Here is a 27,159-nt window from a genome sequence, read left to right as displayed (position 1 = left end):
GGCAGTTTGATCCTGTGTCTCAAGCACAGTGCTGAGCAGCTGCACGGCCGTCTTACACCTGACTAAAGGACCCAAACCGCAGGGTCCCACCACGGAGCCCCAGGGTCGAACACGCCACGCAGCACCCAAGGGACCGAGCAGCCCCATGCCCCGGCAGGGCTCCAGAGCAGACAGATGTCTCCCCGCCCTGGGAGAAGCGACGCTCGGGAGGCCGGAAAGCTGCGACACTCCGCGCTGTGCCTGCCACGCCTTGCCCTGCCCTGCCCCGCCCCGCCCTGCCCTGCTCTGTCCGGCCCTGCGCTGCCGCGGACGCCCGGCGGGGCGGAGGGAGCGCTCGGCGAGTCGGAGTTGAGGAAGTGGCCGTGGCTGCGAGAGAAAACGAGGAAGCGGCGGCGCAGCCCCTGTGCCGAGCGTCCCTTCCCGCTCCGTCCTGGCGCGCGGTGAGTAGCGGCCCTTCCCGTCTCCGCGGGCGGCGGGGTGGAAGCGTCCTAAGGCGCTATGGCAGACAGGCAGCATGCCGGTCCCCAGGTAGCGGGCGTGAAACCTCCCTGCGTCGTACTGCTTCCGAAGATACAGACCGCTAGGCTAGCGTTTGAGGAGCGTAAATCTAGACTTTAAACACACAAAAAATAGATTTATATCTTAGTATGTTACGGTGGTGTTAGATTTTAAACAAAGTGTACCCAAAAGCAGGGCTTCTGTTGGAATAGTGCGGGGTATGTCAGAGGTTTGATGCCTGAGAAAATGTCTTGTCTGTCTTATTAAACTTCCCTATTTTGTTTCCAAGAAAATAACTGTAGTCTATTATTAGAAGAGTAGGTGAATACTACAGTCTGGGTAGTTGCTCTCCATTTAATGTTTTCCGCCAGTGCTATTCGGGTTTTTTCCTTAGCGCTGTACTCCATAAACTTTGTGTTGGCCAGATCAGTCTGAAGTGATCCCGTTTTCGACAAAGACAAGCAATACATTTGTTATATGTCGCTGACTCCAGTAGAAGCGTAGCAAGTGTCCGCTTCGGTCTGGCCAAATTACGTGATGTAGAATCGTGGAGGGAGTACTCTGGGTTGGAAGGGACCTTAACGATCATCTAGTTACAACCCCCCTGCAATGGGGGACACGTCCCAATAGGCATTGTAAAATACTTCAATTTTAAAACAAAATTATTCCTTTTAAGAGTAATAACTGTTCAGGTTTTGTTTGCTTGTTTTTTTGCTTGTTTCAGTGCTCTTTTCTCTGAGGCTTCTTTCATGCTCTTTTTATCCACAGGAGCTTAGATCTCCTCCACCCTTGGGTTGAATCTGCAGCCTAATCCATGGTCACAGCCATCCGGTGTAGAGCTAGTATCAGCTCACAAAGCTGTGTATTTTTACAGTCTTGGAGGCCATAAACTGTAGCAGTGTAGAGTACATTGAGGCAGTCCTCTTAGAGGAACTGTAACTTCTTTTTTTTTTTAATCTTCATTCTTCTGTTAAGCATTTAGCGATAAACAGACAAATAAGGAAGTTTGAATGTTCTTTTCATTGTGACAGTTATCCTGTGGTGGAGAAAGGTTATCGTGGTGGAGACAACACAATTTGAACTAAAGAGTTTGGCATCAGTTAGGATGCTCAAAAATGGCTGAAATAGATAAAGAACTGCTTTGGTTTTCAGATTCACTTGAAATAACAAGAAAATTCCGAAAGAAATACGATTGAAATGTTCTGGGTTTTTTTCTGTTAAAAAATTTTCACAATCTGTCAAAGCAGAGGTGAGCTGTGCAGCTCTTCCCATTTGCATGGTGCTGTGGTGCTGATACAAAAGCAGAATCTCATCTGAAGTCACAGGAAGACAAAACCTGAAAATTATTTTTAGAAGCAGCTAGCAGCTTATTTTGAGGCACAAAATAAGAGTTTAAAAAACTGATGGTAAAATTATAAGATTAACTTAAGGACATTTGAAGGTACAGGTGACAAAAAGAAATATTTATGTAGGGTCATTTCCTTAATTTTTTTTTGGCGAATTACACTTCTTTTTTACTTCCTAATGCTTTTCCCATAGCAGTATATAGCTGAAAACAGTAAGTGTGCTGTCATTGCTGGTTTGAATATCGTGACTCTTAAGAAATTGTGTTTACATCTGAATCCACTGAAGACTGATAGTGTCATTCTTTTTCCAGCTTTACAGACTTTTGGATCCGTGCCTCATCGTTGATTGTGTGCACATTAGTCAGGCTGTGCCAGAATCTGCTTTCAGTTACATGTGTTTAGTTCCAGAATAACACGTCTGAAAAGGGGAACTCGGCTGGTTTTCTATCATAATTACAAGGAATACTATCCTTGTCTTAAAGTGTCAGTAACAGTTACAGAAAGAGCATTCCAATGAGCTACTTCTTTTTTACTTAGCAGTAAATATGCTTAAGTGAGTTAGTCCACTGGAGTGAGAGTACTTTTACCTGTGCTGTTTAAAAGCTGAAGATGGTTTTGCAGGCATTTGTGAGCATGAATAGTAAGATTCTGTCATGAGAACGAAAACTTCTTGCCTTGCAAGGATTTGTAGGGTCAGCTTCTTAGTTCCTAATTTAGGAAAAAAATAGCATTTTATTACAGGAAAATAGTTTCATAATCTAGTTCAGCAGTGAGTTTGTTGTATTTGACAAAAGAAGAAAAGCTTGTGGGAGGAGGTGGTGGTAGTTTACTTTGTGTCTTGGCTGCCATTTCTAGAAATGCTTTTACAGAGAAACATTCCCAATATTTGCAGCACTTTTACTGAGAGATATTATTAATTTGTCCAGTTTAATTTAAGTCCTTTGATCACTCTTGTGAGAAAAAGAGTCCCTTGGCTTTGCTGGATTGTTCCCTGTTCTTGTGTACAGTATAGTACAGTACACATTTATAAATATTTATTTGGGGCATGGTAAAGATAATTTGATCACAAAGTTTTTGGTTAGCATTTGCATTTTTCTCCTTTGAGTTAAGATTTCAGTAGCAAGGTTATGTAGTTGATGTTGTCTAGCTTTTAATTGCATGATACAGGGTAACGTGGAGGCGTACAATTAAGCAGATGAAAACCTTTTGCCACTGACTTCTGCATTGCTTGTTGGGGTTGTGGGGAAACATCAGCGTCGCAAGTGCAAGCAGTGTGAAAGAACCTGTGTGCTCCTAACTCAAAAGAAATTATTCCAAGATTTGCTATAGGAAGGGATAATTGATAAATATTCATAAAGCTTGACACAAAATAGTGCCCACCTTAGAGAAATAAATTAAATTTTGTAGTTCGTCTTTACATTCCAAAGTTACATCATAACTTCCTATTGCCGTACATCTGATGAAAAAACGGGCATTTCTTTAGATGTGGTTCTTGTAGAAAGGAAAGAAGAGGAAGAAAATTTTTGAGACTTGTGGAGATCCTAATGTTCTGAGGAGACTTCAGTATATGCAAAGTGCCACAAACCTTCCCTTTGTACCAGGTACCAAAGAAACTAATAAAAAACTAACAAGTATTAGCACCCAGATAACCAGGGTACAGAAGTACGATACAGATCGTTTGTGCAGTTTCATTATCACTCAGTTTGTAACTAGCTGATGTTAGAATCTGTTAGTTTGACCAGCTAGGACTACCCTGTCATTTCTCCAGCTTTGTCGTAGTGCTTCAGGGCAGTGTTCTTCAGAACAGATAAGGGGTGCCGGGTGTTCTGTGTGGACAATAATATGTCCAACAACTTATCTTCCTTTCAAAGTACGTGGAGACAATGCAAGGGATCTTTAACAACTGATGTTCAGGAGAGGTAAGATGTGTGGTACAAAAAACTTCTGTAAAGAAGTAGGACTTGTGGTGCTGTAGTATATAAATCCAGCCATATAAACCCAGGAGGCAACTCCTAGGCTGGGGATGGAGTTGAAATTGGCAAGAATCACAATTCCTGGTAGCTAGAGAAAATACAGGCAGGAAGTGTTAGAATAGAATATATACCAAAGAAATGAGCATACAATTGCCTAAATATTTTAATAAAGTAAAGTAAAAGAAAAGAGCATTTTTTTTGTTTGGTTTTTTTTTTTTAAAGATACTTTTGTATTGTTATCTTAGGCTAATCTATTCTGTAAAATGAATTAGAAGAGCTGGGATATGATCAAATACATCAGCCACAGCATACCGCCACCCTCCTGGATAGTCATTTTTCTTTTGCTTGCCTTTTTTTTTTTTTTACCACTGCTTGTGTAAAATAATGACGTAAGTGAGAAAAGGAAAAAGACACAAAATTTTTGAGACTACCACCTCTAGAACATGTAGAAGACAGTTCTCTCAGTTAAAACTAGATTCTGACAGAATCTGTGACGTAGAACTGAAATGTTAAAATGTGCGCTGCTGTTGACCACTGAGTGTGTAGTTCTGCTTTCAACAATTCTACTGTTAATTTCAAAATGGGCTCTACAAATTTCAGAGGACTTAACCTCGGTTTAAAACAGTGTCTTAATTTTTTTTTTACAAACTAGTTTTCTTGAGTTTTTTATAGGATTGCTTGAGAAGTTGATTTTGTAACTAGATTGTAAAACTGAGGTTAGAAACCTTCTATAAACAGAATTACACACATACTTTCCAACTCTTTTAAAATACATTACAGAAACTTGAATTGAAAAAACTTTGTTGTCATTTTGTTTGGAGAGAACAAAGAAAATTAAGCTAAAAGTGTACTAAGCAGTTGTTTGCAGATGAGTTCCTACTCTGAAGCTCAGCCTAGATTTGATAACTTGAAGCAAGATAACGTTTTCACTGTATGCAAAAAAAAAAACCAAACCCAAAAGTAAGATTTTGGCAAGATCGACTCCGATATCTGAAATATGGGGAAAGTCAGTGAAAGAAGCAGCATTAATGTAGTAATCGTCGACATGAAGTATTAGAATTTACTGCTGCATTTCAAAGAATACTTATTTTTGTAAATCAGATAATGGTATTAGATATCTTTTGAATCCGTGGACCATCTTGCAAGTTTCTGAGAATGATGACTTTAGATGAGTATCAAGATGAAAATGGTGCTTTGAACTGTTCTGGTCATTGCACACAGAAGGACACCTGAGATTGAGGCAGGTTTTGTATGACTATTCTCTCCTCAATTATCATGTGCAGTTGGTGAGAAATCTTGTGCTACCTCAGGTGAGTTGAACAACTGTTTGACGGTCTTCATCCAGCAGATGTTACAAAGATCTAGTCTGCATGTACTCCCACACACAGAAGGGCAGGAAAAAAATTGAGTTACAGAAGAGTGAACTCAAACCCACTGGAGTCTGCTTTCTGTAAAGGACACAGAGCAGTATTTACTGGGAAGCAGTGGTGTGTTGAGAGAGTAGTGTTGCCAGTGTAAAATCAAGTTGCCTCTGACTCCCAAGGGACAAGTTTCATCAAATAAAGGCAGCTTTTTGATGTCCTGGTGTAGGACATCAAATGGTGTAGGAATATTTGCCACTGGACAATTTAGCAATGTAATCATTGATGATGCTGTGCAGAGAACAGCACAAAGTGGGGAAAATAGTGAGACTGCGAGCTATCTTTTTCCAGCCTGGTAGTTTGTCACGCAAGAGCTAGGGAAGTACTTACTGCCTGTTGTCCCAGAACGTTCAGAGCCCAGGTGCATCCTCTCTATGTTCAAATTGATAGATGGGCCTTGTCAAGAATATTTCACTGATAGAGGTGCTGAAAATAAGCTTCTTCCATGGGAGGGAGAGGAGAAGGCTCATGCCTCAATATGTATTGCATTTCTGGAATATTCTCATGTTTTATCTGAGAGGTGAGGTTACAGCTAGTCCAAGTTGTCATTTCTGTCTAAGAGGAATTTCTGATTGCTAAAAGACTGTTTGATCCAGTCTTTATATTAATGAGCTGTGAGCTTATATTGTACTGGTTGTTCTGAGGATACAGAGGGGTATGAGGAGAGGAGGCAGACTTAGTCTTTTCTGGACAGCTGTTTCACTGATGTGCTGCTCGGTATGCGGAGTTTTCTGCTACACAGTCTGCCTTTGGTGTACATGCCGTCACAAAAGATACTGAGGAAAAGCTGATACTGTTTTTTGAAAGAAACCTTCCTATGATCTGGTTCCTAATTAGAAAACTTGCACAGATTTTAAGAAACGTTTCCTTAATGTTGGCAGTCTGACTGTGAGCTGGTATCACATCTTCCTTTCAAAAAAAAAAAAAAAAATGCTTGTCCTTACTTCCATATCTCTGTGTGTGTGAATTATTTCTGAGTGTACTTGCCAACAAGAGAGGAGACTTTGTCATATACAGTGCCTCTGTAAAATAAAACATTAATCTTGCCATATCCTCCTTCCAGGAGCTTTTCTAAGAACAAAGTAACATGGTACTTCATAGTGATTCTATAGACTCTAGGATAAAGTGGCACTGAGAAACCTTCATCAGTTTTTTAAAAACTTGGGTATTCCAGGAGTTTGAAAAGCAAGTTATTTTTGTCCTGAAATAATTTCTCTACTTTTTATATAAAGCAGGATACTGCAGACTGTTTCAGGTGACGGATAACCTTGGTCTAAGAGGAACATGCCTAATTTTGACATTCTAACTCACAGTGAGGCCAGTCCATTGAGGCTTCCATTCAGCAACAGGTTTTAGTGATCCTAGAGACAGAGCAATACATTTCAGAGAAACAAGTGAAGTATAACGGGATCCAGGTGTTCTTGGTTTGTTGTTAACTTAATACTATGTTATTGCTCATGGTCATGGCTGAGAAACTGATAAAGTTATCTACATTTGTAGTCTCTAGAACAGGAACTACGAAGAGACAGACAAAGCTGCACAAAGAAGAGTCCATACTCTCATAACAGCTTCGGAAATGTCAGTCTGCAGCAACTAAACAACTGTTTAAAAAAAAAAAAAGCTGAAGGAAGATAATTATTGGAACCAAAAAGCAAGCATATGTTTGAGGTCTGCCCATGGGTAAAAAACAGTGTGGTTATCCCAAATTTTGAATGAAATGTGCCAGTTTGGTTTAGTCCTGTGATTGCTTTCAATCTTCAAGATTGCTGTAATAATGTTCAGGTTTTGCTGGGATATCTTTTATTTTCCAGGTGAAGGTATTACTTTTCTTCCATTTTAATTCCTTATGGAACTGGTGTTGCTTTAGTTCTGCCATGTTTACAAGAAATTTTGCTAAAATTTCCACAAGAAATAAACCCCAAGGTTATGGATTGTGAATGTATCCCTACTTGGGGCCTGATCCTTCTAATGAAGCCAGTCTTTCTCAGTTCTCATGGCAATAATCCATAATATCAACAGCTATATGCTAAGGGCTGCAGTTTTCTCTTTTTTGTGTGCGTTTAGAAATTGAATGGATATTCCAGGTTTTGTCTTTCTGGGAAAAGAGGAACATCTTGGTTCACGTTATTGTTGGTACAATGTTCTGGTAGGTCTGCTTCTGCTAGCAGCTTCTTTCTGAGTTGTGAAAAACAATTGACAGTAATGGACCTTGAAAAAAAGAATTTGAATTAATTCTACATGAAAGTTTAGCAATAGTTTGATGTGTGTCTATTTTATTGTGTTATCTTCTCCATAACAGTTCTGTCATCGCTATCTCGATAAACAGTCTTTCGTAAAATCAAGAATATGTTCTACCTGTAAATGGGCTACGCTGACATACTTCATATCACTGTATCTTTGAACCTGAAAATATCCAGGCCACTGGGTAGGCAGTTCTATGTATTTTTAGTGATTCTCCTTGCAAGTAGGCTGATAGTGTTTTTGCTTTTCTCTTATGTGTTTTCACAGGGTTTATAAATTTATTTTGCAGCTCACGCTGTGAAACTAAAGTAGCTTCTTGGTACCTAGAGGAATTTTAGTTTTTACTGTTATTTCTGGAAAGGCACTAAACTTAAAACCAGAGAAGAACATTATATGTTATGTAACGCAGGTCCATAGTTCCTGAAATATGCAGAGTTTGTTTTGGGCTCCATGAGAAATACTTTTATAATTGCACCCCAACCCACACTTTCTTTTAATTAGCATTGGGAAGAAACAGTTATCCCTGTACTCTTCGTAGTCGCTGCAGAGCCCACAGTTGTTGTTGCTGAATGTCTATCTGTGGCCAAAGAAGGTTATTCATACCTTGTCACAGTGAGAAAACAGGAGATTAGAAATGGTCTGGCTAGAGTAACTTGAATATGTTCCTTCAGATGTTAGCTCATCCCCAGTGGATCCATGTTTTGTGTGGTGCTTTAAAGGGTACAGATCACAATAAAGTACTTTGCGCAGAAGGGAGCAGGCTTCCATGCAAATGATACCATGTATTTTAAGGTAGAAACGCTTTCTTTGACGAGAGACATCCTTAGCTAGCGGCAATGGTTGCATTTGTGACAGTTCCCTGAAAAGGAGGCAAAGGAATGACTAGTATAGGATGGCAAGGGTGTGGAAGGAAGTGTTGATATTTTTCTGAAGGGGGGGGAGGAATGCCCCAACCTTTTTTTCTTTCCTTTTTTTTTTTTAAATTTTATTTTTTTCTTAAATATATGTGAAAGTGACAGAGTTTCTAATGCTAGGGAAAGAATATTTCTAATCCATAAATACCAGGCTATGACATATGAAAATCTTACCAAAGACAGGAGAGTCCCAAAAGGAAGGTGGTGTGAAAGTAAGATAATAGATTCCTAGCATCAGTGAAGAATTTTTTTCTTAGTGATCAATGGAACCCCCTGAATAACATAGGAAAGCTATGGTACTTTTTCTGAGCGTGTTTGCCTTATAATAGGACAAGTAATAGTGTTGCCAATTCAAGTAATATTTCCTCAGGAAGTGTCTCAATAGCTAGAGTGCCTGAAGTATTCTGATGATATCAGAATGTCAGATGCAATTTAGAATAAATGAGGGCATTTCTGGTGTGTTTCGGTGGAAATAAAAACATATATCTGACTGTCTTCGGTGTAGATAAAAATTACTATGGAAAAGCAAATCTAATGAGAAATATTTCTAAAATCACTTTTTTTTTTAAGCAAATTATAATTTTAGTTATGTTTGTGGGTTTTTTTCAGTGCTGTGGATGAATAACTTGTGATACAAGGGGGGAGATAAATGGTGTTTTATTAAATCTGGTAGATTAAATACCAATACCACTTGTGTAGCTGGCAGATTTTTGTTCTAATGTGGCCAAAATGCTGAGGATTTACGTGAACAAGGGCAAGCATTGTTTTCTCTTAATCTGAGAAAGATGGTAGCAAGGCTACTAACTTTCAGAATCATGAGAACAAACAAAACCTGCCACAGACTGAACAATCACACTGGCCACTGATTGTGTTACTAGATCCAGACTGTGAACTCCCTAGCAGAGGTCTTCTAGGCCCAAAGCTACTACATTCCCTATTTGCTCCCAGACAGACTTAAATTAAGCTACTGTTCTATTAAAGAATATGTCTCAGTGTTTAAAGCCCTTAGCAGGAGCATTATAGTTATCCTAAGAGCATTGCAAGAAGTCAGAAATATCTGACAGAAAGGAAATGCTTCTTAAACTGAACCACTGTAAATTAATATATGTAACCTGGCACCCAAGACAGGTTTGTCTGATAAAAGCACTAAAGAGAGAGTCCAGTGTTGAAACAATAGTAAAAGTGAAATTTGCTTAAACACTAACAGATATGCTTTGTGTATTTGTCAGCATTGCCCCAAGAGTGTGTGCGGAACAACAGGAAAGGCTTTGGAGAAGGAGGGCATGTTTTAGGGTCTGAAGTGCAGAAAAAAAACCCAGTGCAGCACAATGCTTAGATCATCTGTAAAAAGGTGCAGAGATCAGAGGAAAACTTCTCAAGGAGAAGCTGCACAAAATACCTGAAGAAGGAGACCCAAGTATGAGTGATGGAAAGATTGCTGTAGAGTGTAAACTAGTTAGAGATGCAGTAGATGAAGACTGAGACACACCGCCTTAGGGAGCAGTAGAGAGCCAAGGCACTTCCCCAACAAAGGTCAGCATACCGGAAGGAAAATGGTCATCCCATGAATGTCACTTTGCCTTTTGAAGCAGTACTACACACATCTGCCTTGGTATGATGAATGGGACATTGGAGATGTCACTGTCTGTAAAAGTTGTAAAAATCATCACTGTTACCAGTTTAGTTAAGGAAGATTTCAGATTATTTTCAGGAGGTCAGAAATGTCACTGATCAAACAAAAGTGTCCCAGTCAAACTCTAGTTTGTTTGAATGACTTTAGAAAATTGTATTCTGCTTTATTTCCTTCCCTAATGACTTACTTTTAAACATTTACTGTGTTCTTCCTTTATTTCTGCATAATTTTCTCATTAAAAAGCCTCTCCTAAGGCTTGGATAGAAATTAAATCTTCGTGTTTATGCAGGAAGGTAGAAGTCATTTAAAGGTAGTCTGATTAATCAAATTAAGAACACCATTCAGCTGCCTAGACATACTGGAAGGTGATTTTAAAGGTGAAGAAACAAGAATAGAACAATTGTTTAAATCTATTTCATTTGTTAAAATACTATAAAAATGTAAAAATCTGCTTCAAATGTGAGGCAATAACAATGGATTTATAATGTCTTCAGGGTAATTATGTCAGGATTTACATCAGTTTGGAGTATACCATTAAGATTATACTAAACCATGAAAGCATCCAATTCTATGCATGCTTAATTCCTTTGAGCTTTTAGGTGCATTTCATAAGGTGGAAACATAGAGAAGAATCTTAGAATGAAAAATTGTAGTACTGCTCACAGAGGCACATGTCTTGATTACAAGAATCCTAATTAACCAATGTTTTTAGGAAAATATACATATTCACATTGTTCTAATATTATTATTTATTTTTAATGTATATGATGAGAGACCTGTTGAAGTTACAAGTTGGGTGCTTAAGATATCATCCTGTTCTAGAACAAATTATTCCAGACAGTGTATTTGCATCATTCTGTGGTCTTTGGTGTGTCTTTCTTATGTCTTTTGCATGCAAGAGATACTTGCTCTAAGCTTTACTTCTTTACTTTTGTACACTGCTCACAGAGAACTACTTTGAAAAACAAGGGAAGGGAAAAAATAACTCTGTTCAGGTAAAGATATTCATAACACTGCTACACGTGGCTTTTGATCTTCTGTCACACTTCAGTTCTTTTACTCATTAAATAGTTGGATGATTAAATTAATCAATCAGCTGTCCTAAGTTGCCATCTACCTTCCTGTTTGGTCTTCATAGAAAGATTTGTACTCCTATTTGTCATTCTTTTTGTTAGAGTGTGGGTAAGTAACTCTATGCTCACTGCTATCTATGCAAACCTTTCGATAAAACTTCTACCTCTACCTTTGTTTAACTGTAACAGATAAAAGAGAAGCAAGCTGAGAGTAATATGGCAAGTACAAATTTTTTCTGATGCTTGCCAGGTGAGTTTTTATGAGTTTTGCTCTTCTAAGAATGTAAGAATGTTCCGCTTTCCTGCATGCATGAGATGTGTGAGGTACTAAATTCTTCTGTTATGTTTGGAGCACCCACTGTCTGCAACACTGATGAGGAAGATACCTGAGGGGAAGTGGGTACCTAGTTTTCCTACGTATTTGCATAATATTTTCTTCTTTCACGTAAGTGAAACATGATATTTGCTTGCATTTGTAGCTTCCGTAAAAGGCAAATTTAATGGGGAGAGAGAGTTGCACTTTAGACCTTCTTTTACTGTTACACTCAAATGCATCTCTCAGGTAACCAGCAGCACCTCCTTCAGCCCCCTCAAGGGTAAAACCTTACATTCAACCCTTTGGGGATTTAATCTCTGTCACGTTTTTCTCATTACAATGAAATGTGAATAACTCTAGGGCATAGGCAGCATGACTAAACGTAGAAAGTGTTAATTTTTCTCTCACATTTTGTCCCAACTGAGAAGCACGTAGAAATGTCAATAGGCTTCTAGAATTGTTGTTGCCTAAATTTGTTGTTGCCTCTTGGGAGGTCTTGCACCTGGAACAGCCATTCTGCTGCCCTCTAATTGAATATGTTGGTCAAAGCTTCCATCAGGAGAACCTGAGGCTCCTTACAGAGGTGTCCGTTCTGCCATTATTGCCCACAGTCTTCATCTCAGAATTCTAAGAAGTTTTTATGATGCCCTTAGCTCAGACCATCCAGCACTTTAAAGAGGAGGTATTTTAATGTTCTGTTGTGGCTGAAGTTTAGCAAAGGATGATGACTTCTTGAGCAAACATTCTGGGCAATTTTGGGATATAGGCAATTTGGTCCTGCGACTATGTAAGTTGCTGCAGCCAAGTTGTTATCTGCACTGGAATGACGTCTCTTCACAAACTGGAAATTGTGGAGTGTATTGCCCATAACTGCTGCTAACAGAGGTCATAGCGTCAGTAAGGAATCCAAGATGTCTAAGTACAGACCTGTCAGACACCTGCTTTTCACCGTTCAAGATTTCACTATGTCTACGTTTTTTTAAGCTGTTTTGTCTGCCCATCTGTGCCTTTGTCATGCTGGAGACAGAGTCTGCTTTGGATTTTGTGATATTTTCACATTTGAGACATTTCTGAATTTGCTGTGAACTGCTAGGTCACATTTCAACTACACTTGCCTGGTTTTCTAAAGAAGCTAGCTTCTAGACAATGTCTGCTTCTAAAAATTGGGTCTAATGAAGCAGTATAAGTGATCAGTGAAGAATGGTTGAACCACTTGCCCGAAGTCTCTGCCCCTATCTTGACACAGTACTGAGTCACTCACTGTGCTTTGCATATTTGCCAACAGGCCTGATAGGTTTTCAGAATGGAGGAGTTTGTTTTTATGTCAAAGAGTATGGAGAGGAGGATGGTTTTTAAATACTATCTTTGGGGAATTTTCATTAAACCTTTTTAAAAATCTTTTTATTTTTATTCCTTTGCCATGTTTAAATACAACATTAAAAAAAAAAAAAGAAAACTTGTCAACCTCAGCCTCCCAGGCTCCCTTGCACCACAGATACGAAGCTCTGCAAGTGGAACCAAACCTCAATGAGGATCATGGGTCCCACAGCCTAGAAATGCTCACTAGGTTAAGACACACTAAACCTTCCATTGAAATAGTCTCTTTTAAGAAGAAGAGGCGGATTATATTCATAGGGGACTCCCTTCTAAAGGGAACAGAAGGACCAGTCTGCAGACCAGACCCATTACACAGGGAAGTTTGCTACCTTCCTGGGGCCTTGGTTAGAGATGTAGAGAGAAAACTACCAACTCTGGTCAGGCCCATGGATTATTATCCTCTGTTGCTTTTCCAATTAGGTAGAAATCGCAATGAGAAATTTCAGAGCAATTAAAAGGGTCTTCAGGGCCTGGAAATGGAACTTCAGTTTCTGAGGGATGGTAAAGCTAGCAAGGACCCTTGGTCTGCCACTTCACAGGAAGTGAGGAATAGCACTTCAAATGGCACCACAGAAGGGTTAGGTAATTCAGTGTGTAGTCATTTAGGAATTAAGACGGTTTCCCCTTAGGAGCGTAGCAGGATCAGCAGCCCAACTGAAATGTATCTACACCAATGTGCACAGCACGGGCAATAAACAAGGGGAACTAGAAGTTATAGTAGGGCAGGAAGACTATGATATAATTGCCATCACGGAAACGTGGTGGGATGACTCACATAACTGGAATACTGCTATGGAAGGCTACAGACTCTTCAGATGCGATAGGCGAGGAAGGAGAGGCAGTGGAGTAGCCCTGTATGTTAGAGAGAGAGTTTCAACAGCCTCAAACTCATTGATGGTGGTGATAGGTTTGAATGTTTATGGGTGAAAATCAGAGGTGCACCTAATAAGGCAGATATCATGATGACAGCCTGCTATAGACCACCTAGCCAGGATGAGGAGGCTGAGGAGTTATTCTACAAGCCACTGGGAGAAGTCTCATGATCACTAGCCCTTGTCCTTGTAGGAAGCTTCAACTTACCAAAGGCCTGCTGGAAGTATAATACAGCAGAGAGGAAACAGTCTAGGACATTTCTGGAGTGTGTGGAAGACAACTTCCTGACACAATTGGTGAGCAAGCTGACTAGGGAAGGTTTGTGAACAGAGAAGGACTTGTAGGAGATGTGACAGCTGGAGGATGCCTGAACACGAGTTCACTATGAACTTCTCAGTTCTAGGGGAAGGTAGGGAGGAGGGTCAATAGAACAACCACTTTGGACTTCCAGAGGGCAGACTTTGGTCTGTTCAGGAGGCTGGTCAATAAAGTTCCATAGGACACAGTCCTTAAGGGCAAAGGAGCCCACGAGGACTGGATGCTCTTTAAGAAGGAACTCATGGTGGCACCAGAGCAACCTGTCTGCTTGTGCCAGAAAGTGAGCTGGTGGGGAATTAAAACAGCCTGGCTGAGCAGAGAGCTCTGGTTGGAAATCAGATAAAAGAGGAAAACCAATGAACTTTGGAAGAAGGAGCTGGCATCTCAGGAGGGCTACAGGGATGAAGTGAGATCATGTAGAGAGGAAATCAGAAGTGCTAAAGGCCAGTTAGAACTTAGATTAACCCATTCTGTGAAAGATACTAAAAAATCCTTCCACAAATGTATCAATAACAGAAGAAGGGCCAAGGAGAATCTCCATCCTTTACTGGACGCAGGGGGGGACATCAGTGACAAAGGATGAGGATACGGCTGAGGAGCTTAATGCCTTCTTTGCCTCAGTCTTTGACAGTAAGGTAAGATGTTCCCTGGTACTCAGCCTCATGAGCCAGTAGACAGGGAGGAAAAGCAGAACAAAGCTCCCTTGATACAAGAGGGAATGGTTGGAGACCTGATAGGCAAATTAGATAATCATAAGTCTGTGAGGCCGGATGGGATCCACCCAAGGGTATTAAGAGAGCCAGTGGAGGTGCTTGCCAAACCCCCTTCCGTCATATACCTGCAATCCTGGCTGACTGAGGAAGGAGCATTGAACTGGAGGCTGGCAGATGTTATGCCCATTTACAAGAAGGGCTAGAGAGAGGATCCAGGAGACTAGAAACCTGTCAGTCTGACCCCAGTGTCAGGGAAGATCATGGAGCAGGTCATCTTGATTGCTATCTCACAGCACATACATGACGAACGGGTGACCAGGCCCACTCAGCATAGGTTTATGAAAGGCAGATCCAGCCAAACTAACGTGATCGGCCTCTATGACAAGGTAACCTGCTTAATGGGTGAGGGAAAGGCTGTGGATGTAGTCTACCTGGACTTCAGCAAAGCCTTTGACACCCTTTCTCACAGTATTGTGCTTGAGAAACTGGTTGCCATTAGCCTGGACAGGCGCACCCTCTGCTTAGTAGTTGACAGGTGTGGTTGGACTTGATCTCAAAGGTCTTTTCCCACCTAATGATTCTATGATTGCATGATTCTAGACATTGCTCAATAAGAAGCAAGCAGCCCTTAAAAGAAAGCTCTTTAGCAGCGGTTAAATTTGTGTGGTTTATATTAGCAGTGTACAAAAGTGGCATTTCTGAGGGCCTTGCTATAGTTAAGTGAAGTGTTGACTCAAGTCCACAAGTTCTAATTGCGTTAATAAAGCTAACTGTTGAATCTAGGCATAATATTCGTAACTCATCTGATAGAAAGGAACATACAAAACTGAGTTTGTCAAACCCAATGCCCTTTCACCTGCAGAGTTGAACCTAACTGTTCAGGATAACAGGTTACTCCCTTCTAGCATAAAATGTATCATTAATGAGCTTTAAAGAAAATTGAAGAACTGCAGTCAGTGGATAGTAGCAAACTTCCAGGCCAATGTCATGATACGTTAGAAGGTCAGACAGTTAAGGATCACTAAAATTCAAGCTCCAGCAAGAAGTAGCAAGGTCCGGTCTGAATCATGAGTGTGCAGTCTAGGAGGCTCCAGCAACACACTGTATCTTAGTTCTGATTGGGCAAATTTCAGCTTAAACCTGACTGCCACCTATCAACAGGTGACCTCAAAGATGTGGCTACACCTTTTGTAATTATAACTCTTTTCAAGTCTAATAGTTTGGGAACAATAGCACTGCTAGAAGAGCAGCATGAGGCTCAACTGTCTTAATTTTTTGAGGATTTAATTAGATTTCCAGGTCAATATTTAAGCCTCAATGATGTCCTGATGTATCACCTTCTCTGCTTTCTGTGTTTTGAGATTAGTAGTTCAATTTAATTTGGTATTCCTATACAATGCTTCCCCTTCAGAGGGTAGTTTGGAACATCTTTTAGAAAGAGCAGAGAAATTTTACTCATAGGCTTTTGGTCCTATTGCTGTGTATACATATCAATTCTGTTTTGTGTGTGTGCTGTGACTTCTTAATGCATAGATGTTGTTTTTTCAACATTTATTTTAATACTTATAAATATGCTGAACTGTAAGTGGTGGAAAAACTTGGCATTAGAAATTACACCAAAAAGCAGACCAACAAAGAGAACTTGTGTCTGAGCAACTCATCCTGAAGAGTAAATACTGAGACTAATCTGAAACTAAGGAGTACTCTGAGGAGCAGCCTGATCTGAAACACATTAAAATCAAAGTGAATTTTAATTTCAGTAGCCTTTGTATCAGGATCTTTTCTAGCAGGGAATGCAAGCTTCCCCTCCCAACCCACTTTTATTAGCTCTTAATTTCATTGTAGAATTTTTTATCCTTTTTATACATGAAAGTCCTAACATATTTTTAAGTCTGAAACCAAGGTATGGAGAAAAGGAATGTCCATTAAATTTTTTCATGAAAATAAATTATGACAGATAAAGAGTATGGTGGCATTTTTCTGTCATTCCAACATTGCTGGGATGTTTTGAACAAGTGCTGCGGTGCAGTACCATTCTTGGGATGAGAATTGTTTGGGATTCTTTTGATGCTTTCTCCAAATTAGCTGTACAGTGCTGGTGCAGAGCCATTTCATTCATATATCCATACATACAGTGTGTGTGTATGGAGGCTAACCTCCCTACCAACATGTCAGTGAAAATTCCCTACAGTCACAGGAGTAACTTTTGGTAGCTGTGTCCCAGCTGCCTCTGCTGTTGAGGACAACAAAAATTCACATAGAATAGAACTTACTGCAATTGTTCTTTTGTTTTAATTGTGGTAGAACATGATTTAAGCCCTTTTCTTACTGAGAACTTAGCAGGACATCTGTTTTCTTCCACCTTTGCTGAAAATGAGATTGAAGAGTTGGAGCCTGCCTTTAAGGAGTGCTTCGGCAGAGGTGGGTTGTTGTACGTTCATCTCCTAACCAGCAGTATCTATAGAGCAAAGCGGAGGAAAAAAAAAAAAGACGTGGTGAAATGGGAATGTCTGAAGGAAACAACTGAACAGGAATGAAGGAAACAGGAAGCAGAGAGTTGAAAGCCTCCATATTTATGTGAAAAGATCCTTAAGGTCAAGTCGAACCATAAACCTGACACTACCAAGTCTGCATGAAACCATGTCCCTAACTCCCATGTCTACAGGTCTTAAATACTTCCAGGTATGGTGGCTCAACCACTTCCCTGGGCACCCAGTTCCAGTATTCGATAACCCTTTCGATGGAGAACTTTTTCCTGATATCCAACATAAATGTCCCTTGGTGCAGCTGAGGCCATTTCCTCTCATCCTGTCACTCTCGGAAATTCGAGACAAACACCAGCCCAGCCTGTGGCAGCTGGCTTGTGCTGCTGCAGAAATGCCTCCCCTATGGCTTTCGTGGTACCTGACACCATGTCCTTCTGAAAGAGATGTGCAAAGTGCTGGAGCTTGTTTGGTGCTAGGAGCAGAAAAACTGAATAAGCCCCAGAAGGCTGTGGTAGAGCATAGGCAAGGGCCTTCTGAGGGCTCTCCTCATCACTTGGAAAGGAGCAGCTGCAGCCCTGGGACAGGGCAGAGAGGTGTAGGGCTGGGCTGTGCCCCCGTCTCGGTCTCTCCTTGGAGGTGGGGTGCAGGGAGGTGGGAGGTATGATGGGACGAATAGCAGGAGGAGAAGTCCCAGCCTCCTCTGCACCTCCCCACTGCTCAAGCCCATTTGGGTGAGATGCCAAGACGCCTGTGGCAGACTCTGGCAAGCTGTCAGGGGAGCAAGCTGATAGACACCCAAGACCCTCAAGCCCCCATGATCTCCCCCAGACACCACCAGTTTATCACAGGAAACTTGCAGTGGGCGGTCCGGGAAGGCAGTGGAACTCTGCAGGAGTCTTCTCTGGCACTCTTGTAATACCCACAGTCCCAGGACAGGCACCTACAGGACAGGCAGCACCATGCAGCTGGGCAGAGGGAAAAGGAACTCTGGAAGAGGATGCCTTTGCACAGCACTCAGACCTGCTTCTTTTCTCCATGCCAAAGCTGGTAAGAGCAGGCCAAAGGTATTGAAGGAGCCCGTACACCTTGTATGTGCACCCACAGGAGCTGCAGACAAAATGTGCAGGCAGAGGCTTATGGCTGCTTAAAAGCAGTAAGGTAGGGGGCTTCCAGGAACATTACAGGGGTGTAGAGGGCTGCTTCCAGCTGCCACCCAGCTGGGAACACAGATGCCCAAAGGAGGAAAGCCTTCTTCGTAGGATGTTTTCCCATGTGGAACTCCAGTAAATTCATCTCAACTCATCAGCCTTTCCAGGTCCCTTTGAATGGCATCACAATCCTATAGTATTTCTGCCACTACTCCCTATTTTGTAGTGTCTGTGAACCTGCTAAGGATGTACTCTCCCTATTGTCCATTTAATTAATGAAGATCTTAAATGGTATTAGCCCCAATACTGGCACTGTTGTAACACTATTAACTGACCTCCAATTGGACCTTTTTCAACTACTGATTATGGTCCTTTTACCCTGCATTATCTTACTGAAATAATGCATTCTGTTTGTGGAAACCTATCTTTGTCTTTGTCTGGTGCAGTCTAAATTCTAATTTTGCATAGTATTTTATGCAGAATCAGTGTTTGATTGTGACTTACTAAGGACTGCCTTCTTCTGTCTCCTCAGTTACAGCTTTCTTTTGCAATTAGTAAACAAAAGCTATATTAGTAGATAATATGGGTTAAGTACATGAGTTCTCATAACTGAGACATTTAAATGGGAAAGTAGAGGGAAATTTTGTTAACAAAATTTCAGAAAGATTAACTTGAGCATAGTACGTGATCTTAAACCAGTGATCTTTGGTTGCAGACACGTAAGAATAATAAATAACATGCTGCACACATCTGTGTTTTGTAGAGCTGCTGTAGCTCTGCAGTGTGATGTCCTCCTCCTTTGGGAAGGTGGGAGAAGACCAGAAGATCTGCACAATATGTGGTTTGTCCTGACTATGCCCTGTTAGTTTTCTGTACTGTGTGAGCCTTATTCATTTGACTTCTGTGTTCTCCACTACTGCCTCCTTAACATGTTTTTTTCACATATTCACGGAGCAGCATGGGTGTTTTTGCTGCTGTTGCTTGACCCAAGCACAAGAGACAGCAAATCATCTGTGGTCCACTGATTGGATGTATCTGAACTAACCACTAGGCATACCACAGCTCTGCCTGCTGCAGAGCTGCCAGGACAGATGTCAGCCTGAAGTACCACGTGCCAAAGGCCTTGCATTAAAGACATCTGTTCCTCAGCTGCAGCTTTGCTCAATGGACCTTCCCTTAGTACATGGTCTTCCATGAAGGCATTTCCACATTTTGGACAGCTACAAGCAGAGAGGTCTACTAACCCCATTCACATACATCCAGAATTATTTAATGCTGATTCCACAGGTTGCTGCATGGCTTCCTGAAAATCGTGGGCTTTGTTTAACTGTGAAGGCCACATTGTCTTTACTGCTGAGTATTCTGCACAGCAATAGAAACAAGAACTGAATTTCTGATGTTTTTGTCCACATCTAGTAAAGGTAATGGAATGTAGGAAAAGAGGGCTGCAGTAGACTTAAGTAAAACACAGATAACAGTATTTCGGAGATTAATGCTCATGGGTTTCGTGTTCAGTATGTGTATGTATATTTCACTTAGTGTATATCCATTAGAAAAAAGAATACAAGATGTGCAATGTTGTAAATACAAAGAAAGAACAGGGCTTTCCATATATGTACTTGCAGCGTTGCCTTCTTAGCCTTAATTTTGTGTAGTACACTACAAATAGCAGTGGCTATCACTTGTTTTCTATACTTGAGAGTATTTCAACCTCAGGTTGTCACAACTGAACTTAAAAGACAAGGAAGTAAAAATTTTGGCAATGAATTTGTGAGATACTTCCTAAGGAAATGTTTAATAAATGCAAATAATATAAAACCAAGCACATATTGCTAGCTTTATTCAGCATTCCATGCATTCTCTGAATAATTTTTCAGGTGATGAAGTTATTTTACAGATGTGTAGGCAGTAGTACTTGGTGGGATTTTTCTTTCTAGACTGAAAGATTTGGACTCCTAAATGGATTTCCTTCCTTCTTATGTCCCATAAACTATAGATGTATGAGTCTGTGGCCAGTCCTAATAAAAAAGTGTTTGGACTGGGAAAGCATTTGGAGGAGAAAGTATATGAAAAATTCATGATGTTACAGGAAACAATCACTTGATTGGTGAACTTTCAGTTACCTAAGTTACTGCAGTTGTGGATCACTTCATCTTACAAAAAAGAGCTTGCACATACTTTTGCAAGAATACATTGCAAGGTCTCATGCAAGGTCTCATTGATGTCAATTTATTAGCTTCCTATCCACTTAAATGTCATCAGGAGGTAGCCAGGTTGTTCTTCCCAGTATCCATTAGGTCGTCATTTAAATGTTACTAATATAAAAAATAACCAAATTCAACATTTGCATTCTGATGTTTCCTCTTCAGTAACAGAGAAAAAAGTGGTTCAAGCACAATATGTAGCTGTCTAGGCAGTGTAAATCTGCCATGAGTTTTAATGAAAACAAATTCCTCCACTGACAATGTGGGCTAGAGGCTGGCATAAGTCAAGGAAGACAGGACACAAGATAAAAGTATTCCTGTAGCTAGCGTTTGAGTCCTTGTGCATATATTTTTTTAAAGTATATCTGATATTAGTATATAATAATAGAACCTCTTATATATGATGTATGTTAGCATACATAAGTGGGGGGTTTTTTTGTTAAATTAAGAATAAAATAATTGAAGCCATTTATCTTATATTCAATATTATTTTTCAGAGATGCTAAATTTTATTCTCTTCTGTATTTTTCTTGGTAGTAGGCCTTTGTATTACTTCAATAAAAGCTGATTGGAATGGAAACTACACAAAAAGACACTGTCACTTCCCCCCCAATAAAAAAAAACATAGGTAAATTTCTATGGAGAGGAATATTAACTACTTTAATATAGGACTTCTGTCAATACTCGGCCCACCTACTAGCATAAGTTACTTTGATAAGCAAAATTGTAATGGCACAAAACTAGAATGAAAAAAACATTCTCACTCGGTATTTCTTACCTAGTTATATCCTTTTACTGAGAAACACCTCAAGGCCACTGTGAAAGGATGGATTGAGACATTCAGGCAAGTGAAAACTTCAAGACCTCTATATAGCTAGGCAGTGGAGCAGGGAGAGAAAGGGTTAAAAGAAATATCTGCAGTTATAGGAACCGGAACCTTAAATGCCACTATATAACAGGAAAAAGCTTTCTTTTGGGATTTAGGAAGACAACTTCCAACAAGATAAAAATGAAAATAAAAATGTGATCTTCATCCCCAGATCTTTTAAAAAATGTATTACTGATATGCCTCATGTGAACTGCTGTATTAGTGGTTTATCCTCTTTTTTTCAGCTGATGTTCATGTCTCTGTCTTTGTTTTTCAGGTACAGGGTATTAAGTTTGCTACTTGGAAAAGAAAAACCATGGCTTCCAACACAGCAAACCCCGCTAACCATTTGCCATATTTCTTTGGCAATATTACACGTGAAGAAGCTGAGGAGTATCTGATGCAGGGAGGAGTGAGTGATGGACTGTACTTGCTCCGTCAAAGCCGGAATTACCTAGGGGGCTTTGCCTTATCTTTGGCCCATGGAAGGAAGGTTCATCATTATACAATTGAGAGAGAGCTGAGTGGCTCATATGCTATTGCAGGAGGCAAGTCTCATGCCAGTCCTGCTGATCTCATTAACTATCACTCAGAGGAAGCAGATGGCCTTGTCTGTCTACTGAGAAAACCTTTCAACCGACCACCAGGTGTTGAACCCAAAACAGGACCCTTTGAAGATTTAAAAGAGAACCTCATCAGAGAGTATGTCAAACAAACTTGGAATTTGCAGGTAAATCAAAGCTGATTTTGCCATAAAGTGGTCATTGAGTTAGGAGAAAAACAGATTGTTGGTTTCCAGCTGTTGCTGCTGCTATGTAGTATTATTTTGTAATGGAATCATAGCTTTTTGGGTTTTGAACAGGGTGGGGTGTTGGTTCTCCCCGATACATGAAGTAACTTAGCCATAAATGTAGTTTCCCTGAAGTTTTCCAAGACTTACAGATTTTATGGTGTCTTGGGCTAGTATAGCTTCATCTGCCTTTGCACTAAGCTGTGTCATCAGATTTCTATACGCATCAAAAATTAATAGATGTAATGAACAAGATACAGAAATGGTTGGTTTGATTGCTTTTCATTTGAATTTTTATTGGCTGATGCGCAGACTTGCTTGGTGACATGGTAACTTGTTTTAATCCTCCACTCTTAGCTGGCCTTGTTTCTGTCTGGCTTGTTTGGATTATGTACACAGTGGGACTTGGTTTCTTAACTGCAAGCAAGCAGGAATCTTTTGTGCTGAGGAAGACAGGCTGGATTTTCCCTTAGAATGACTGTGAAGAAGCCGGTCTTATCATGGAAACACTAGTGTAGGAGAGGCTGCAACAGGAATATTATTTCACCTTGGATGCTGTGAGTTACCATTGTGAACTCATGGAGTTACACTAGGTTTTTCATCTCTTTTGGTATCAACAAGTAACCCTATGTGTTCTGCTCTGTAAAATATGTGGAGCAATATCCTAAATGGAAATGTCTGAAACTTACTCTATATTTCCTACAAGTTCTGAAGCTTACAGTTGTTTCTATTGAACTGAGCCCAGCGTAGAAGGAAGTTGATGAACTCAAGTTGAAAACTAATGAAACTCAGGGGTTTTGCCTTCAGAATTTGGGCCACATTTAGAAGTGATAGGTTTTAGATGAGTTCAGAAGTGTCTGGGTTATCGCTAAAATATTGACACAGTTCACTCTAAAGTTGTGACTGTCCCGTCTGGTTTTGGGAAATTTACATTGATGTCTTCAACATAGACGTGCTGCAAGGCAAGGTATGTTCAATTTATTTCGGTAACTGTCATGAGATATGTGATTACAGAGTGACACAAAGTATATGTAGCTATGTCTCATTAGCAAAAGAAAAATGACATAATTTTCAGTTCAAATACTGATATATGAAGGGCTTAATTTACTTCTTATTTTTCCTTCTCTTTTTCAGAGGTAAAGTAAAAATCCCAGCTTTGTGATGTTTAGCTTACTGTACATTAGTCTCTGGTTTAATGTCTTTATACCAACCAGATCTTTTCTTCACATAAAACAAACGTGCAGATTTTGGGTGCTCCAAAAGCAGTCCAGTACTGGGAGTCTGCCTGTCATGTTTTTATTGCAGAAGACAGTTTGACTGTTGTGCTCTGTTTTTGCCACTCTCTAGGGCTATGCTCTTGAACAAGCTATCATTAGTCAAAAGCCTCAGCTGGAGAAGCTGATTGCCACTACAGCCCATGAGAAGATGCCATGGTTCCACGGGAGGATATCTCGGGAAGAGTCAGAACACCGTATCCTCATAGGGTCAAGAAACAATGGAAAATTTCTGTGAGTGCTTTTTTCTGGGATATTGCTGTTTGCCACCAGTGTTACTACACAGTTCCCTTGAATGAATCTCAAACAAGAACATGGTCTAAAAGGTGGATTATTCACAGTGAGAGAGCCAAGTCCAGCATGGTATACATGACATAACCATTCCTGTACTAAGCAAGTATCTCCAAGATTAGGTTTCCACTTAGCTAAAGATGGGAAACTAGCAAAAACATGGGTCATGTTTTTGAAAAATTTTGAAAAATTAATTTTTTTGATTAATTTAATTTACTAGGTTTAATTCTAAAGGGAACATCAGAGAAACTCAATGTTTCATAACTGTTAAGCAGTAGTGAGACACCGTGGTAGGTTAACCTTGGTCCACCCAGCCACTGTCTGATTCTCCCTCCTCAACAGAACAGAGCGAGAAAACAGATGGAAAAGCTCATGGGAGATGAAGACAGGGAGATCATGTACTGCTAACTCTTACAGGCAAAACAGACTCCACTTAGGGAAAAACAGTTTAGTTCAAATTGAATTGGACAGTAAGAAACAGAGATGAAAGTATTAAAAAACCACCTTCCTCTCACATCCCACACACCTGGTTTTCATAGAATGAACTACACTCCTCCACACCCAACTCTTCTCCCCACCAAGCATCTCAGGGGACAGCAAGTGAGGGACAGGGGCTGTGGTATGTTTCTCTCTGCTGCTTTGCTGCATCCTTCACTCTGTTCCCTGCTGCAGTGTGGACTCTTCAAAGGAGGTATCTCCAATGGAAATACCCACCAGCATGGAGGGCTGCAGTATGGACACCTGCTCTGCTGTGGCCTCTCCCATGGGCTCCAGAGTACCCTGCTTCAGCACTTGAAGTGCCTCCTCCCCACCTCTTTCTCTGTCCCTGGTGTCTGTCTTGCTGATTGAGTTTTATGTTTGTTTTTTTTCCTTCCGACCACCACCTACCAGGCATTTTTCTGCCCTTTTAAAAGGATGTTTTCTTCACAAAGGTGGAGGCACCACATGTGCAGCTGAGGGGCTTGAAGGTGTCCTGCAGGTGTGTCCATTTGAGCCAGCTGGAACCTACAGTCCTCACAGAACACCTCCAGCCAAGGCCTGGTCACCTGCACCCAATACACTGACTTACCAAAGTGATAAAAATACAAACAAACTGCTTGTTTTGATTCATAACTGTCAGTTTTCTTTGGGGGTTGGCTGTGGTGGTGCTTTTCTTTGCAGTTAAGTAACAGAAGGAATTGCTTTTACTGTGGTAACACTATTTTGTGTCTGCTGATGTTTGTGTTTATCGACCTCACAATCTTTTGTTTTCCAAGTGCATATGTGTTGTTTAGGATAGTGACTAATATTCAACATCTCGTGAGAATTAGAGCCAATCAAAATCTTCTAACAAAAAAGTTTTTCTTTTGGAAAATCCTCATTTCAAAAAAATTCATATTTTCACTGAGCCATTTTTCGTTCCCCTCTCCAAAGCAGAGGTATTTATGTAATGATTGAGAATGGAGCTTAAAGGTGATAGCCAAAAAAGGATCACTTAGAGCTGTATAATTCCTGAGAGAAATTCCATTGACTACCTATGTAGTCTCATTCAGCCCTCAACTATCTCTTTAAAGCTAGTCCCAAGTAAACGCGCAGGAGTGAGTCTGGGATTAATATGTGTCTTCAGTACCAACTCTTACACTTTACTGATTTGCTGTAACTGTGCCACACTAATTCCTTATGTAGGTGGAACCTTCATATCTTTCTATGTTTCAATCTTTATTTTCAGGAACTGGTCACTCCTCTGTTTATTTCCAGTAGAGTTAGTATCTCTGAGGTCTTACCTATGAATATTTTGAGTGTACTGTCATCTCATTGTTTGAAATCTCATTCCTTCCCTCAGTCCTTGGATTTTTTCCTGTTTCACAGTCACTCTCACCCAAGTTGCTATGAGCCTTCACATTTTTGGCCTCATACCCCCTGTTTCTTGGAATCACATCTAGAAGGTCATTTTACCAGGTTGCTTTTGTTGTCACTCATAACAAAAAAAAGGTTACTATTTTATTTTTATATTTGTAATAAAAATTGATGCCCACCTTGGAGTAAGGTGTGTCATGTTTTAGCAAAACATCTTCATTCTTCATTACATACTCTGGTCTCTTTTTAATCTTCTGTAAGCATTCCTAGAGCTTTAAATAGAAATACTTCCCCAGCATTTTTCTGGTTCCCTTAGAGATAGACTAGGAGGCATTTCTGGTGCTGTTTGCAGTGATATGCTCAATGAGCTGTGTAGGGAGCAGTCAGACCTTCTCCTGCGGACTGGTTTTATCGGTGGGTACGTATCTTATATACAGGCAACTGATAAACGCATAGAGGGGAAAATGATAACTTTGAGGCTCTGTTTAAACCATTAGAAGTGCCACTGGAGCTTAAATAATATAAAAATATAGCATATAGTATGTTGAGCTTGTGTCCCTCTTATTAAAGACAACACAATTTACTTCTGCATCTTTAACGTGCTTTCCGATGCTGTTATTGTTCTTGCATGGACTGCCTATCTGGCAGGCTTAGTGCTCAGTAACCACTTAGCTGCCATTTACCCTTGTGCTCCCAAGAAAGAAACAAGGTGAGAACTTCATCTGCCCCATAATTCAGCAGCCAGAGCAGCGTGAGAAATAATGTGTTGTGCATTTGTATCAATAATGTAGAGCTCTTGCAGCTCTGAGATCAGAGGACTAGAGGTTCATGACAAGTAGCAAAAGAACTGTATAATTCAGAGAGGTTTTCTGGTTTGTGCAGTGGTTTGCCGAACATGGGCTTGCTTGGCAGATGTGGAGGAATAAACTATTCATTTGATAGCTGACTGAAGCAGCAGCAGCAAAATTGTTGAGTGCTAGAGAGGTGCCTTGTTTTACATTTCAGGTGCAGGCATCACATGTTTTTTCCTTGCCCAGAAGCAGCACATCAGAATCTTCTGTATGTCTGTGAACTGAGGACTGTGAATTTGTGTTTGTGAATGTAGCCGCTAGGGACTACTTTTCTCACTCTGGTCAAGACATGTAAGCCTGGTAGCTGACTGAAAGATAGAATTTAGAACATTCAATGTCTAAGAAGTTCATTTGTTGAGGTAGGAATTGGAGCCTGGGAACATTAGAGGGAAGCTAGATTTTCAATGAGATGAGGTATTCTGAGGTTATTCAACAGGTCTACAAGCAGGTGCTGGTATATGATAAAAATAATATTGTTTATTAAGGAAAAAAATGTTATAAGGCTAGAACATTTCTGCATATTCTTTTACAAGGGTCAATTCCTTACACAAGAAATCTGTTAACTTTCTGACCTACTTGCCTTGGAACAGAATCCAGTACAGTGCTTTCTGTGACAACAGATCTAATGCCTAGATTTCTTTAGTGCTGCTCTGCAGCACTACAAGATTACCCAATCTGATTTTTTTCTATGTATTTAATAAATATGGAAATAGTT

General features: G+C 40.3%; 1 protein-coding gene across 2 annotated transcripts in view; it reads left to right on the top strand.

Moving 5' to 3' along the window:
* The first annotated feature begins 301 nt into the window (after positions 1 to 301).
* Positions 302 to 27,159, top strand: part of SYK (spleen associated tyrosine kinase) — a 55,639-nt gene continuing 28,781 nt past the window's right edge. For both annotated transcript variants that reach the window (XM_054055489.1, XM_054055488.1), the window contains exons 1-3: positions 302 to 440; positions 21,680 to 22,132; positions 23,540 to 23,700. In XM_054055489.1, coding sequence (XP_053911464.1) covers positions 21,719 to 22,132; positions 23,540 to 23,700 — 575 coding nt within the window. In that variant the 5' untranslated portion in view covers positions 302 to 440; positions 21,680 to 21,718. The remainder of the gene's footprint in view (positions 441 to 21,679; positions 22,133 to 23,539; positions 23,701 to 27,159) is intronic.

Source organism: Cuculus canorus, chromosome Z (assembly GCF_017976375.1).
Source record: "Cuculus canorus isolate bCucCan1 chromosome Z, bCucCan1.pri, whole genome shotgun sequence".
NCBI classification, from domain to species: domain Eukaryota; kingdom Metazoa; phylum Chordata; class Aves; order Cuculiformes; family Cuculidae; genus Cuculus; species Cuculus canorus.
The sequence above is the reverse complement of the archived record's forward strand: the minus strand, read 5'-3'. Positions and strand labels throughout refer to the sequence as shown.